General features: G+C 38.4%; 1 protein-coding gene across 4 annotated transcripts in view; it reads left to right on the top strand.

Moving 5' to 3' along the window:
- LOC116735928 (syntaxin-binding protein 4) overlaps positions 1-16,918 on the top strand; it is a 63,484-nt gene that overhangs the window by 41,707 nt on the left and 4,859 nt on the right. For all 4 annotated transcript variants that reach the window (XR_004342458.1, XM_032588101.1, XM_032588103.1 and 1 more), the window contains exons 9-15: positions 5,081-5,187; positions 5,401-5,542; positions 5,850-5,922; positions 10,322-10,410; positions 13,510-13,606; positions 15,235-15,362; positions 16,191-16,283. Coding sequence is in view for 3 of the 4 variants with exons in the window: in XM_032588101.1 (XP_032443992.1) it covers positions 5,081-5,187; positions 5,401-5,542; positions 5,850-5,922; positions 10,322-10,410; positions 13,510-13,606; positions 15,235-15,362; positions 16,191-16,283 (729 nt within the window). In the remaining variant the exon portion in view is untranslated. The remainder of the gene's footprint in view (positions 1-5,080; positions 5,188-5,400; positions 5,543-5,849; positions 5,923-10,321; positions 10,411-13,509; positions 13,607-15,234; positions 15,363-16,190; positions 16,284-16,918) is intronic.

The following is a 16,918-nucleotide window of genomic DNA, read 5'->3' as shown; positions in this document are numbered from 1 at the left end:
GAGTTCACAAAAAAAAGTTATAAATAATACTAGATAATACTGTGATAAAAATTTAAGTCCATTTTGCCCACCCCTATGGAGCAGAACTTCTCCCAAATGACATCGCTAGCAGTCAGCTTCCTGTGATAGTCTCTCATAGTTGGAGCTTCCTTTAGTTCCCTATAGACAGCTGGTCACAGCCAAAACTTTGTTTCTACAAACTGACATCTTGCTACTTGAGGAAACTGATACATTGGGCAAGATTTGCCAACTGTATCCATTGAGCCTTGACTTGGACCCATGACAGCAGCTGGGCGAAGCCTGACTGAGATGGATGCATCGCAGCCATGAGGGACCTCTTTTTGTGCAAAGATTATTTTTTTACCATTGCGGATGGAAGAGACACTCAGGGAGTACAGGAGAGGAAAGATGGAGTGCAGGTGCAGACCTCTGCAGCTATTGCCTCAGATTAGTGTAAACTCTGCTGAGCAACGCTCCGGTCAAAGACTGCTGAGTCTGACCCTCCCACTCTGACTGGCCAAACCCACTTCCATCACTCATCCAGCCTGAGATCACAGGGCTTATTTACAGTCAATAGTGATTTGTACTAATAATGTAGCAGTAAGTGTTACTGAACCATAGCCACACTCACAAAAGAAATACTTGAAATGTGTGTAATTTATTCCTAAAGCCCTGGTAGTCTGTTAGGTTCCGCCCACACAGAGATCACATCAGGTGAGTTATGTTTTCAGTATGATAAGATGATTTTTTTCCCTCAAGAGTTTCTAAATGTAAACTACAGACTTGAAGTTAGTGGAAGGAAGACTCCAACACTCGACTTTCCTGTCAGGGTTTATTTGTGAACGAAAGTTTAATCAGCCCCAGAGATTCAACCTCTCAGATAATTCATGCCTCGGTCTCGGGCTTTAATGAGCTCATTATGACTGCGGCCCGTTCAAAATTAGGATTACGAAAAGCCTGCTGATGCAAATTGCTGTGCTTTGTAAACATCAGACTCTTAAATTTTGTTATAACAAAAAGGTGCCAAAGGCTGAAAACGAGTCGACTGAAATGAACTCTGGAAGCAAACTGGACCAGCAGAACCACGAAGCTGTTTCAACCTGCTCAGCATGGGTTGGAAATAAAACACATTAGTTATGTTTGTAATAAAATAAGACACAAGAAGGAACATATTGTGTCACTAAATAAAGCTTTTTTAAATGTTATTTATTTCTTATATATGAGCATAAAAGGCAAAGAATGTGAGTTTGAGGCAGGACCAAAATGCAAACAGGAAGAAGAGACTTTAAAGAGACACAAGGGAAAAATATAGTTAAAGAAAAAGCAAAGATTCCTAAAAAAAAAGAACAAATAAACAAGAATAAACTAAGCAGAAAACAACAGAGTGAACTGGGTGAAGCATAAATAACGATACAAACACAGAAAAACCCCAAACAGGTTTTAACGATAACATTAACTCAGGTTCTCCTCTCGCATCCAGGAATCCTCCTTATTTCTTAAACTACAGTGGCAAACATGTTTACATTTTCCACATTTTGACATGCTACGACAACAAACTTCAATATATGTTATTCTGACTTCATGTAACAGACCAACAAAGTAGCACATAATGACAGATTTTTAGTTTTGTGGCTCTTCACTGACTGATTGGGTTTTTAATATTTAACTTTTTCACAATGTCCAAATTTTCCCGTGTTAGCCATAATCATCTTAATTACAAGTCATAAATATTTGAAACATTTCCCTCTATGCACATTGAATCTATATAAAATTTGAGTTTCAGTTAATTAAAAACTAACCTTTTCTTTTCAAGATGTATCACTATTGCCACCAGTAGTAAAATGGTAACCATGGCAGCGGGGCTCACATTGCAGGAGCCCTTCTGACCTCTGCAGGTTCAGAAGGGTTTGTCTCGTTGCTCTGACTCTGCAGAAGGTGACAGATCGTTAAAGGAAGACTCCACTGTCAAACTTTACTTATCTCTGGATCTCAGAATTTCCCCCCTCATTTAAAGCAGACATCCCATAATAAAGAGCAGTGACTGGAGCTACGACTTGAAGCAATCCCAGGCACTCTCAGGATTTGCACATATCACCCCTTTTCTGCAGCCTCCCCTGCTGCTCTCATGTTAATCCCATCCTCCTCGCCTCTCTGTCCACCCACTCTGTCAAATGTGGGCAATATGACAAGCAAGAGGGAGGAGAATAAAGGAGAAGAGAGAGGAAGAGAGTGTACAGGGATCTGTGCTTGTGTGTATACTGTATGTGCGTTAAAGAAGCTGTTTCTTCTCGTTTTGATCTTTGCCAAATATATTAGTTTTTTTTTGGTGGGGGGGGGGGGGAGGATTCAAGACACAAAGAGGATCAGAATCAGTTTTTAAAGCAGTGTTTACCTCCAAAAACATGTTCCCTTCAGTTAGGTGGAAATAAGGAACGTTTCTTGAGAATTGTGTTTTTATTGCGCTTTTGTGTCAAACAGTCTTGAGATGAGAACATTCACACCACAGCTGAATGGGTCAGGGGCGTCCACAGTCCCTCCTTCATGGCCCTGGCATGCCTTTAGGTTGGGGACCTGGCTTGTATTCAGAATATTTTGAGTTCGACTGAACAGCCATGCTCCACTCAGAAATGGACCGTCTCCTCAACAGCCTGCTGACTGCTTGGAGCAAGAGATGCAGAAAAGAACTGAAACAAAGTTATAAAGTGATTTCTCACCAGAATATCAAGGCAGTTGTTGCATCCTTGATATCTCAGGGAGATAAATTATCCTCACTGATAAAACAGAAGGTCTCTCATCATTTGATTCCTAAAAGAAAAACAAGATTTATTGTTTATTTTATATTTTTGCTAAGGCTGCACAAATACATTGGCCCTAATTTCCTTAATTTTAGACGATGGGCCAATACTTACATGCTCTCCTCTTAGAGGTTTGGCTGACTGACCGACCCACCAGGCCATGTCGAAATGTTTGCAGTTAACAACAGTCACCTCACTGTTACCAACTCAGCGACTTTCTTTCTACATTTAGTAACATTTCAGACAAAAACAAATAAATAAATCTGCATCGGTCAAAACTGGGAACCTCAAATCAGGCTTTTTAAAGATAGTATTTGACGATCGGCCAGAAAACGACATTCGGTTTCAGCCCCAATTTTTGCCTTACAATTTTGCATGCTCAGGATAAGCAACACAGTTACTGATAAGTCAACACAACTCTGTTGAGGAGATGCTGGTCAATCAGATGCAGATTTAGCCAGAAAGCTTTGAAAGCGTTTTTTCTTTTGTTGTTTTTTTTTTACTGAAAGCAGATGTCACGACACATTTTTGAATGGAGAAAATCTCCTAAGCTTAGTTTGTTTTTATCCTCCGGTCATAGTGCTGCAGAGCTTTGGATTTCTTTCACAGCATTTTTTTTTTTTCCCCATCTGACCTACAAATTCAAAATCTTCCATCTCCAGCTGGACAGGCCAAAACAAATCAAAGCTGCACGTCAACACTCATCCATGAAGTCCCTTAAACTCAAGCAGGGCGTTTTCCTGAGAACGAGACCGAGCTGCGATTGGGTTTCCTCCCTGATGTGAGCCAGCGTCCCATGACATGTGACGATGTGTGTGATGAGTCAGCAGAAAGATCATGAAATGATGCATTTATTTAAACTGTAGTCATCCTGTTGTGGCGTGATCATCATGTTTGTACTATGAATGTTTACTGGAGTCTGAACTCTAGTAAACTTTAGAGTGCAGTTGTGTAACTCTAAGAGTGTAACAAGTTGCTGTCTGAATCGACTTTAGTCAAAGAAACACTAAACCATTTCGGATGTTGGGTAAATAAATTCTTCAAGTGAGAACCCTCTGACAGGGTTCTAGGTTGTTCTGCATTTCTGAACATTCCTCACATCCTTTGGACGTTTTCACAGTTTGCCGCATTACAAACACAAACTTTAAAATACTTCTTTTTGTGGCAGATCAACACAGAGTGTGCTACTCTGTGCCATTTTATAGTTCAGTCAAGTAGCTTTCTTACTTTCAGTTGTTATAAAAATGCTGTATATGTCAAATGTGACTTAGAGATTTGACTTTGCATTGCAGCTGTATTTGTGACCTTGAAATTGGCAACTGCCTCTGTTTCACATCTGCTTACACACAAAAAAATCTGTTCTGTAGCTTTCACCAAAAAAATCTTGATTAGTTTGTTATGGATCAGATAAGAATGAAAAATGCCTCAAGAATTTTAGTTTCATTTTTTTCATTTCTGAATTAAAAATAAATAATATAATTAATTAATTTTCACAAGGGTTTTCAAGTGGACGATTTTTGCCCTTTTCACAAAACGCTTGGACACCTCTGGTTTAGAGTGGTCTAGTCAAAGTTCAGATCTAAATCCACTGCATTTAATTTTAACATTTTCCTCCAGGTTCACAATTATACAGTCCTTTGTGTTGTTCTGGTACAAATTCAGTGTACCAGAATTTTATGTACAGTGAAACATAAAATTCATTGTTCAGACGACCGAGTTCAGTTCAGTTTGATTTAACAGAACTTTTTTTGTTGTTTTTTTAATTGGAGATCCATTCTCATTTTTCAGTAAGCCTTGAATTCATTTTGTTCTTTATCTCTTTAAAAGGCCCAAAAAATCATTTAATTTCCCACATGTATGACATTTACGTTTCTTAACATGACAACTTAATAAATGTAACACATTTTCTTGGATTTAATTACTTTTGACCAGTTAAGACAGTGTATTTTAGTTGGCTCACTTCTTTTCTCTTTCCAGTGAAGTTGAACTAATCAGAAACTGCTGTTTCCCTAAATAGAGTTAATCTGAGATAATCTCCACACTCAAGATCTCCCAGATCCAAATGAATTAAAGTGCAAACATACTCGACAATAAAGACATTAAGACACAGGAACACCTACATGTTAACTTTAGCATGTATGCTCTGTAGCATCCTGCAGGGCCAGTGCAGGCACTGCTGAAGGAATGAGAGGAAATCCATTTGAACAGAACCAGCCGTCAAAGTAAAAGACCTTATAAATATCCACCCACTCCCCTGGATTTAAAGTGTCTTTCTCTTTGTGCAGGACGGCCGCCTGAGGCCGGGAGATCAGCTCATTGCCATCAACAAGGAGTCTTTGATTGGTGTAACTCATGAGGAGGCAAAAGGCATGCTGAACAAAGTGAAATGCAGGTGGGTTCAGACAACATTTGTCCAAAAATAAGGAAGCCTTGCAGTAACTGCAGCTAGTAATCACATAAATGGAGGTCAAAGTATTCTCATCAAAGTAGACATGCAGTTAGTATAGATCCAGTTATTAAAATTCAGTTGTCTGTGCCTTTACGCTGATGTTTGCAGTCACCTCCTTTTATAACTACTTCTAACTTTTTTTTTTTCCATCTCCAGCCAAGACAACACAGTGGAAATCGCCTTCATCCCTGGAAAAGGTCTTTTTCCCAGCAGCACATCGCTCCACAACGGAGTCCAGCGAGCCGCCGGCAACAGCTACAACTCTGGACGCCTAAAAGTTCACATCAGGTCACCTGAGGTCAGCTCCACGACATGCCACTGTTCTGTCAGGGTGTTGCCACATAACAAAATGAAAATTCTAGAATCAGATTTTTAGGGATCATCAGACGTTTTCAGAAATTATAGGACATAAACATGGACAGCTTGAAAATATCTTCTGATTCTCTTTCCACTGATACAGCAATGAGCTCCTGATGTTCGGGGCTGTTAGAATAGGGCTTTTTAATCATGTTTGAGGCATTACTCTCAAATGCACTAATGTCTTTTTACGATTCATCACTGTAATGGTTCCATTCAGTGTGCTTTGTTTGGTTGTTTTGGTGCAGATCTGTGCAGAGGAGCCAGCTCTAGTGTCTTCACCCTCTCCAGACATCTGTCCTCCAGATATTCATATTTCAGGTAAAACTGAAGCGACATTTACTTTCAGTTTTGCACTGTTTTACTTTTCGTCACCTTTCTAAAAATAATGGCATAAGTCTTTTTTTTTTGTGCTAAAAGATGATTTTGAAAGAAAAAAAAGTCCTTTGAGGGATTTTAGGAAGGTGGTGTTTGGTAACAACTGTAATATCTTTCAAACTGGACATTTCAACCCTATGAGGCATCCTTGTGGTGGTGACGTTGCAACTTATAATATCTCATAAGTGAAAGCTGCACAGATGACTGTATTAACAGCACAAACACATCACTAAAAAAGCATCTCACTTTGGTTTGTTTTGGAGAAAGAAGGGGGGGATGATGACGACCTCTGGATGACCCTAAAAAAATACTTTTTAACATCTCAGAAACCGAAGCGGCACAAAAGAAAATTTTAAAGGCACAAACGGAGCACTAACCACTCAGTCTATTTGCTGGAATTTTTCTCGTGGGTTTGGTGTCAGCTTCACTCGACACCCCAGAGAAATTAGCACCTACCAAAGCACCGCTTGTGTAAAGAGGCAGAGCTTTAGTCCGCAAACATGCATGAAAGAATCAAAGCAACGCTCCAGGTGCGTCTGATGAGGGAAGGGCATTGTAACTTCATATAAAGCTCAAAAAAAGTCAATTTTGCTTAATTAATACACCCCTTTAACAAAGAAACTGTGCACCCGTTTTTTAGATTGTATTAAACATCTGTCAAATCTGAGATGTGGTTTCCAGTCACCATCTACAAGAACTCTTTGAAGAATTTGAATGAATATGATTTACAACATTTGATTTCCCATTGGGATCAACAAAGACTTTTTGAATTTAAATTGATTTTTAATTTGAATTGATTTCTAATCCCCTGCAAGCAGACGGTTATTAGATTAACTGTCTGATCTGAGCATCAAAAACATTCCCACACACAGATGCTGGACTAGATTGAATCGAGAGATTTGTCTTTAAATTAAACTGCATCACAGTGGGGGACCTTAAAGTAATCAACGATGAGGCAATAAAAAATGTATAGTAATAGAATATGATTAAACTTTGCTCTTAAAAGTCCTTTTTACTAGAGATTTAATATAGGAAGAATTAAGATGCAAGCTGTGTACATGTTACCATGCTCAGAGGCAACAGTTAATTAATTAGATACAGCAGCATAATTAATATAATTATCTCTTATTAAGGACAATGAAAGTGGAAGTTAACAGCCATTATTACATGAATGCCTATTGAGTATAGTTCAATCAATCAGTATGTAAACAAACAAAATGTACCAGATCAGAGCGGAAGCATCAGTTCCGGTGAGGGATTTCTAGTCATGTGCTTGTGCTGTAATTGGATTATGTTTCACAAACACAAATATTCAGTAGGATTTATGGTATACTGCCCTAAAAACAGACAGATCCCATGCAGAGCAGGCAATGTTGTGCGCAACCACGTTCAAACAATTTCATGCACAAGTGCCACTATTTTTCTTTTCTTTTTGAACTTTATAAATGTAGTAGTGTCAGCAGTAAAACTACATATAACTTTAACTTACCCATCAGTCTGTGTTCTTTTCATCTGACATTTGAACTAAATAAAAAAATCTAAACATTAGAGCTCCAACCAATGAAAAGCTTGAAAATGGTTTCTGATCAAATGTTTACTTGTTTACCATGCAATTTCTAGCAATACCATACTATACCACATCATCCATAGCATATCATACCATATGGTTTGATATGATATGGTACAATTCCACTTCATACAACATCATACCGTAACGTACCATACTATACATATCATATTGTACCATACCATATAATATAAAGCCCAATTCTGAAATCTCTTCAATAATATGTCATAGTTAACAGTGTAGGATGCTGCACCAACTGCAACCAACACTGTGGTTCTCCCTCAGTGTGTATTGATGTAGATGTCGTTGAACGCTTTGGTGATGTTAGTCTCAGTAATGTGGTGAGCACAGAAACTATAGATGGGCGGATCAATACAAAATATTGAAATGATTGATACCAAGTCGCTATCAGTATTGGATCAATATGTGCTAAGACTGATACCTTAGTTTCAGATTCCTTCTGAAGGTGGCATGGTGGTTGTTTATATTTCTGGATTGTATTTGCAATACTGCATATAATCAAAGAGCACCAGTCAGGCCTGCACAGCCTATGCCAGGAACCAGCTGTAAATATACAGTACGTTTCCATATGACAAACTCTGACTGCAGTAAGGAACATATATTGGACAAGATCTTTTAATTGGAGCGAAGAATTTTAATTGGAGAAAATGTGCTTCATAATTCAAAATAATTCAAATATTTGCCACAGAGCAGAAGCTTGATTGTGAAGTGTGTGGCCTATGGTCGGTGGCTGGAAGCCATCCAACAGCTTGCTCCAATCCTATTGCCTGGGATTACCCCAGCCAAGGTTATATCCTAAGTGCATTGTCCACTTAGCACCCTTGCAGCCTCTTATTGGAGGAGCCAGTTGCTAGCTGAGACAGATGTCACTAGGTGGTCCCACATGGCTACTACGGGATTTCCCTGCCCTGTCTTAGCTTTGAGGTTTTCAGACTTATTAGTCAGTTCAGTGGAAAACACTGATGTGATCTTTCGGGTTATATAAATACCTCTGATGGAGTGTTATTACTGTAGCAATGGAAACGTTTGCTCAGATTTCTAGTATTTTGGCTTTAGGTGAAAAGTTTAAATGCAGGTCTGTGCAACTCGGCGTTATATGAATAATATTGAGTCTAAAAAATATACTACAAAAAACATGTTTAGTTACAGCTAAAACAAAATCTGAATTTAATGTTGATACTTAATCTAACATGGGACCAGTGCTTTCATGCAAGCATGGTGGTAAGGTTAAAGTTTTGTTGTTAAAAGTTTTTTTTGTTGTTGTTCTTGTTGAAGGGTTTATCCTTTCCACTCTAACCTACATTCCTTCTCATTATGGGTATTTCTGCAAAGTTAACTAGGAATTCACTGATTCACTTTTTGTCACTTTCAGTACCTATGCGGATATCAGAGCTTTAGTATCGGCGGATACCGATCCGATACAGAAAAACAGCGCTGAATTGACAAAACATTTTTTTTGTACCTATATTTTTCCACATATAGGATCATTAATTTGCTGGATTACAAATGTATTTGATAATCTGCAGCAGTGCACCAAGCTTAAACACACCAATAGCTTACAAGCTTGGTCAAACATGTAAAAAATAAACTGTAACAAACCTTTCAAATAACACTTGACCCATTATAACACTTGAATTATTCATTCTAAATATAATGTGAAATAAATAATAAAGCATGAAGCTGCTCAGACCACTAGGCATAGATTTACTTTGAGTAGATTTGCCCTCATCAATCGGGCACATCGTCACTGACACCCAATCTAATTTAATTGAAATTTAAGTATTGGGCCCTGTGAACATTAAAATCACATACTCGTTAGTTACACATGCATAAGAATGTAAGTAGTTCATGTTCAAAAATTAGTTCACCAAGAATATGAAAAATGTAAATGGAAGCTAATAGGAATTTAAGAACTAAACATCTCAACCAAACTACTCTAATAATTAATGCTCTATTGTTACTAAGAGAACTGCTATTATTTGTTCTGTTTCAAAAGATTTTAGGCCTTTAAATTTGTTCACCAGAATTTTTTCACATATAGGTTCAAACTTATGTATTTCTTCACTCTTGTAACATTGGATATGTGATCAGTTAGTCTCTAAACTTTCAGTAACAAACCATAAATATCACCAGACCTTGTTGAGCTTATAGACTCGGGTCAAAACATGGATCCTCTGAGTAGAGGGTAAAGTTTAAGTTGCCTATACAGCCAGCCTCTCTCTCTCTTTTTCTCTCTCTCTCTCACAGTGTTACTACTTTCATATTCAGCTTCACATATCTGGGACAAAGTCATCAAATTAATATTAGGCATTGGCCCTTTGCCCTCCCTCCCTACTCATGTTGTTTTGCTCTCTCTCATCTGTATAATCATCCATCTTTCTTCCACTCTCCTCCTTTTAATCATCTGCTTTTATTCCAACCCCCCTTCTCTCTCTCTCTCTCTCTCTCTCTCTCTCTCTCTCACGCACACCCCCACATGCACACACAGATGTCTATTGGTGTGTGCGTGTTTGTGTAAACCACAGCCAGCTACCTCCCTGCTGATTTTGCAGATAATCCAATGATATTTTTTCTCCCATTGTTTACAAAGTGTCCCATGTCCTCACATACACTTTCTTTATTCTGCCTAAAAGCCACCAGCTCATGTATTTATTTTTTTGGTGTGTGTGCATATTTCCATAGCCTAGAGATTGCTGTGTTATAGACTCAGGTCTGCCATCTATTTTTAATTGATCTTCATGTTTCTTTGTACAGGTTCCACCAGCCAAAGGTCTCCAACAGGGACGAAACCCAGAATAACACTTGACCCATACATTCGCCTCAAATTGGACAAGTTAGACTTGGTGAGTGCTGTCATCTGGTTAGAAAATGTGTTTGAGTTAAATAGAGGTAAAATTCTCTCACGAGTTTTACACAAGTGTTCACATCCTGAACTTTCCAACATTTTGTCAGATTATAACCACAAACCTTTTTGCATGCTACTGGAACTTGATGTGACATGCCAACACAAAGTGATCCATCCTTCCATCCATCCATCTCTTCAATCAGTCTTTCAATCTGGTTGTGGGTGTGTTTGTGAGTGTGAGTGGGGCTCTAATGAACCTTATAGGTTCAGTCCATTTACTATTAACCAGTGGTGAACAAAGTGCTGAGCTCTAGTACTTTAGTAAAAGTATTGATACTCATCATCAAATCTACAAGTAAAAGTTCCTCGGTCAAATGTTTACTTCAGTTACATTCCTGAAGTACTTACTTTTGAAAATACTTAAGTATTCAAATCATATTTACTAGTATCAGTTCATCGCTGTATTGTTTTCTGAGTGACTTTTACAGAACCTTGTAACTCGCTGAAACCAGATGATGATGTACTGACATGAAGTCTACACCACCTGTAAAAACTTCAGAATGAAACTGTAATAAAGCAAATGACAGCTGTTTTATTTATTTTTGTATTTAAAATGTTACAATCTCCCCCTCCCCCAAAAATAAGAAAAGAAAAACAGCAGAGACCTTTTCTCCATGCAAACAGCAACGTTGGGAACTACAATTAATGCCATACTTACCATAAAAGCATCAAACATGGATGCGCTGGTTTCTGGAGTTTCTCCAACCGTCTCCATTGCTGAGTTCAGCTTGACTGTGGTGAACCCCCGTCCAGCTCGCCACACTTATGACATAATTCCAAATCCCAGGTGTGAGCGGCGGCTGTGATTGGTTCTCCTTGTTGGCAGCATGTGGCCAATTGCATTTCAGTAAAGAGAAACAGCAACAGTGAACTGAAAGGCTAAGCTGAGTCGACAGGAACGAGAAACGATAAGCTTCCTAGAAACGTCGAAGGTTCAATATATGTCTTTGAAATATAGTGAATTGAAAGTCATAATTTCCCCCAAAAATAAATACTAAAAAAATATATATACTTAAGTACAGTACTTAAGTATATATATTCTGTTACTGACTACCATCAGCCATGCTGAGACTGATGCTGTATTAATTCAGTTCTCAACAGAGACGTTCAGGTTAATAAATACAAGTGATGTGGATAGAATGGGATCTTACCTATATGGCTACATGTAGTCATCAAGATAGACTTAGACTTAGACTGACTTTATTGTCATTTTGCATGCACAGGGTGTATACAGAACGAAATTTCGTTGCACACGGCTCAGGACAATGTTTTGAGCTTTCAATTGTGAGGTTACTCCAGAATAAAATAAAATACAGTATAAAATATGAATATAAAATATAAAGTGCAGGGATGACAGTAAAATATAAGTTATTTATAACTTAAGATCTAATATAATAATAATAATAATAATAATATAATAATAATAATAATAATAATAATAATAATAATAATAATAATAATAATAATAATATCACAATAGTGTAAATCATAAATTTAATGGAAAATGTATTAAAATTTCTGAACTTCTGCTTGCATCTGTATGGAAGTAAATATGTCCATACATCTGCTGTTAACACTTTATTTGGATCCATGTTCTGCAGAGAACAAAGAATGAAGAAACATGTCACATAGACAGCCTTCTTTCAATACATTTTAACTTATTTTGACAGATGTAGCACTTTAGTGCCTCTCTACCCTCAGAACTGTCTTTATCTCATAATTGTCATCTAATGCACAGTGTCTCTTTTTTTTCTCTCTATCGATTTTTCTCTCTCTCATTGCTTCTTGGGTTATATTTGCACTGTTCTTTTTTAGGCTCTTTTTACACCATCAGCACATTTTCTCTGTTTCTCTCTTTCCTTTCTGCTGCCCTTCAGCAGCCCAAGTCCAACTGACGAGTTCTGTTCTCTGCTTCTCTCTGCAGCTGTCTGCCGTCTGTACAGTTTGTTACCGATATTTAGCTTTGATTTTAATGTTGCCCAGATGCTGCTCAGCTGTAGCCTGACCCTAATCTACCAATTCATTAGTGGGATTATAAAGAAAAGGAAGAGATTAAACACAGAATACAAGAAGAATTCTCTCTTGATCAAGTGGATCCTTTGCAAAAATAATAAATAGCACATAGTTTATAGATTGCTGTGGGGGAAAGACACCATATTGGTGAGAAAAATGACAGTTTGCAAGACTTATGTGGAATAATGCTGTTGGGATTCCCTGTTTCTACAATTGGTGTGTAAAGTAATGAAAATGTAAATGTGAAGTGGTTTTATAAGCATACCTACAGAGAACCACCAAAACCACATTTCTTCATAAATAGCATCAGTTACATTACATATAAAAACATTTCCCACTGCACCAAATACAACCCAATCTGGAAAAATGTTGACGTGAACTATTCTGAAAGTCTGCATTAGGGTTGTGCCAAAAAAAAGAAATCTGTTCACATAAGAATCCCGATTTTCATTTATTACAATTCAGAATCGATTTGAGATGTCCCAAAATCCACTTTAAGCAAATATTGGTTTTGCTAATGTTAGCCTGCTGTTTCCTCTCAAATGCTGCCTAAAGTGTCTTGTGGCACTTTAAGTTCAGTTTATGTTCCTTTGTGCTTGTGTATGAAAATGAAGAGATTTCATTTAGGAAAATGTGAAAGTTATTATGTTAATATTTCTAATTCAATTTGTGTAATTTATTCTTTTCTGACACAATTTAAAGTAACAATTAAATTCCTAAAGTTATTTTTTGTTTGTTCGACTTCAGCTAATTGATTTGAAAGGATTTGCTCATTATTAGACTAGTTATTCCAGACATATTTGAACCTGTTTTGAAAATCCCAGCTCTAGCCGTTTATTCAACGGCACACATCCATCACAAACAGAAACACCTGACGGCCGTCTGCTATTGTTCCTGTCATGGAATGTCCTTTATTCCTTTAAAGATAAGAAAGCAGATTATTCCCAGATTTACTCAGCATATAAGCCTTCATGCTGTGTGTGAATTTTTGGTCTGTGTTTACTTTCCTGTCTCTCTGTCTCAGGTTTTGTCCTTTCTTGGATTGGACGTCAGTGAAGAGAAGAGGAAGACGCTGAGGCACAGCCTGACCCCTGACCCCCAAGGCACCGTGGCTTATGGAGGTGAGGCGCTTGCACACGCCCACTCACACTGAAGTCAGCGATGAGTGCATCCAGGCTCGTCGATGTGTGTGTGGGGGGATGCTGTCAGATCACTGGCCCTGTGTGACCTTACCATGCTGCTGATTGGCTGTGACATCGCTGTTCGGTGACACGCTGAGGAAGCATGATGTGTCTGTGTCCAGGTGGTCAGTCAAAGGGAAATGTTCTCGTAGACTCTTGATGAATTTCCTGTGTTGTATTAAAAACTCCTAACTGCATTATCTGAGCCATTTGAAAGAAGGTTTGATGTTTATTTAACATGTTTGACCAAAGTAGTTTTCGTCGGTTTCTCCATCACTTCTCTTCCATTGATTGTTCTCCTAATTGCACTGTCTGAACAAATGAAAGTTGTGATTTAACATGTTTTTGTAGCTATTGATATATTTAAGTGTGCTGTACTGGTGCGGAGATATCAACAGATTGTAATTCAGCACATTCATGTCTATATTTAAAAAAAAACAAAAAAAACCCCATTTTAATTCAATTCAGCTGTTTTTCCATTTCGGATCTGTACCAGGCGACACTAAACCTCTTAGATTTTTTTTCCCCCACTAAGCATCTGAAATATTCCTCTTCCAATCCACTTTCCATGACTCCCATCTGGCAATGTTGTTTCCAAAGAGTCAGTTCTGAAATAATGAAATTAAACCTCTTGTCAGCAAATCCCTTGGAGATGTAAGCAGCGGTCTATGGAAGGGTTGGTTTTGTGTTAGAGATAAAGCTTTTTATTCATAAAAATTGTTGACTTGATAAATTTCAAAACAATTGACTGAAAAGACACCAAGAACCCTTCACTAATGAGGTCACATATTTTATAAAGCTCTTTTTTTGCTGCTCCAGTCACTCTTGTGAAACAATGGGATTTTTATCTTGGTAAAAAAAAAAGGTTTAATGATAAAAATAAAACCACATAAACTCACTTCAGTCTAGCATTTGTTAAGATTAAAGACATATTGGATCATCCATAATTTGGTGTCCCTAGAACCGTCGAAGAGTCTGAATAGAATGATCAGGGGCAAATAGACTAGACAGTCATCAGCATATAAACGGAGTGGAATCCCATATTTCCTCGAGATAATTCCCAGTTGTAAAAGATAAAAGGAAAAAAGAAGAATAGAGCCTTGTGGTCCTTCTGATTACAGGTAGAGACTCCTCTACCACTGAGCTACAGTACCCTTTAAACCATAAATCATCTTAATTTAATGACAATATTTACCTATGAGTACTGTTATCAGTGCGACCTGGTGTTGCGTAGGTATGGTGGGTTCTGATCCGAAGAACTTCCAGCCTTGAAATCATTGAGCAGCACTGAACGAGCTGAGAACAGACCGATTCGTTTCATCAGCTGATTTTTATCTGTTCATCTTTGATTTGCATGCTCTATGAAAAGAACACTGCAGTTTATGAGATACTGAATATTTCTGATGTTAAGCTAATTAAAGTTTCTTCTGAAGCTAAAGTTTGGACACGTGTCAGAACACAGGAGATGAACGCGTGAATCAGAATGTAAATGCATGTTCACACTTCTCCCTGTTCTCTTGCTCTCTCTGTGTTTTCAGCAGCAATGCTTTTTATCTTTTCGGTCTTAGATTTTGTGGAAGCTTGTCGGAACATCTTCCAGGAGGACCTGGAGGACTTGGGGTTAGGATCGGGCCCCTTCACCTTCTCCTACCATGAAGCAGCCAGTTTGATGGACACATCGGCGTTTCATTCACCGGTAAGTTTCTCTGAAGAGTCTTTCAGACCAGCAGCAACCCAAGGCTATGGGTAATAAGCTGGACCATTAATGTCTCAAGTTCTCCAGGGTTCTGCTAATAACCTCATTATATGGCTCAAGTGTGTTGAAGCAGAAACACATCAAGGTCACATCAAACCAACCCTGTTTAGTTCGCTTCGACTCCTGCTTGTTTGTCCAGACGTCCGATTCATTTGTGAGGCCAGAATGAATAATTCAACTCTGATGCAGACCAAATAAGGAAACTCCGATTCGGTTGAAGTGAATTCTGGTGTGGTTGAACACATATGTGAACACCAAATGGACCATGGACCACTCCGGACTATGTCACAGTGCATCTTGGGTAAATACAACCAAAAAAAACCATCACAGTTTAGCTCTGGTGGGGAATGGCTCGAGATCTTTGCAAATAACAAAAGAGAAATACTCCAACTTCTAAAAACCTGACACCTCTCCATTTTTGTTAGCATTTGGTGAAGAAGGAAGTTGTACTCCGTGTCTTCTTCAGAGGTTTTCATGTCGTTGTCTTCCATAGTTCTTGGTGCAGCGCCCCCACAGGTGAGGTGGTGAACAGGTTTTCATAAGGGTTTGGTTGGTTTGACGCAATGCCGTGTGAAATGGAACAAATGTTGCAACTTTGGTCCACAATTGAAGCGAGTACCGGACTATCAGCTGGGACTCCGGCTCTTGAGGCCTGGACTTGGAAGATCCTTGTGTTAAAGTCTAGAGAACACACACTAAGTCACTGTTAAACACACATGCAAAGAACTGTCTCATGCTGTGTATGCTTGACTGTGTGTTCATCTGCAGACTTATGAATCAGAGTGCAGCTACAGCAGTGAGGAGATGGAGCAGTTCCAGACCGAGGTGAAGCAACTGCAGACCCAAATGAAGCAACTCAAGGTGAACTTGATTTCTCTGCAAACCCAACTTCATATTGTCAATGTTCCTTTGATAGAAGCATATGATCTATCACCAGCTGCGCTGCTTAGTGACAGTAAAGAGTTAATCAGTTCAGTACACACACACACACCCCAAGCTTTTGTCTTGTTTTGTCAAATTACAACCACAGACCTTTGTGTATTCTATAGGGATTTTCTATGGCCCACTGTTGCTAGATAGAGAAGCCACTGTTTTAACCAAAAACACAAACATAAAAATCACAGATTCTTTAGGATCACCCTGAATGTTTTAGGTGTTTCCCTGCTAACACACACCTGACCTAAAAGAATGTGTGTTTAACTTCACCTGATAGTGTGCTGAGGAGGTAATGTGATCGTTGAAACAGGTGGCCCATCAGAACCGAGCTGTAGAGCCCCTGCATTACTTTGTGTTGGACTACGACCCAAAACCCCAATGAAACGTGTTGTGAAAAGGTTTCGTTTTTCTGTAATTGAGCTCTTTCTGAGAAAAACTAACATTTTGAACTGGGAATTTACTTGATTTGAAGGAAGAGAAATCTATCATCCCTGGAGTTCAAGTCTATTTGTGTAGCACATTTCAGCAACAAGGCAGTTCAACATCATTAAGTCACCGGT

The sequence above is a fragment of the Xiphophorus hellerii genome, chromosome 16 (assembly GCF_003331165.1).
Source record: "Xiphophorus hellerii strain 12219 chromosome 16, Xiphophorus_hellerii-4.1, whole genome shotgun sequence".
Classification (NCBI taxonomy): Eukaryota; Metazoa; Chordata; class Actinopteri; order Cyprinodontiformes; family Poeciliidae; genus Xiphophorus; species Xiphophorus hellerii.
This window is presented reverse-complemented; position numbering and strand designations above follow the sequence as displayed.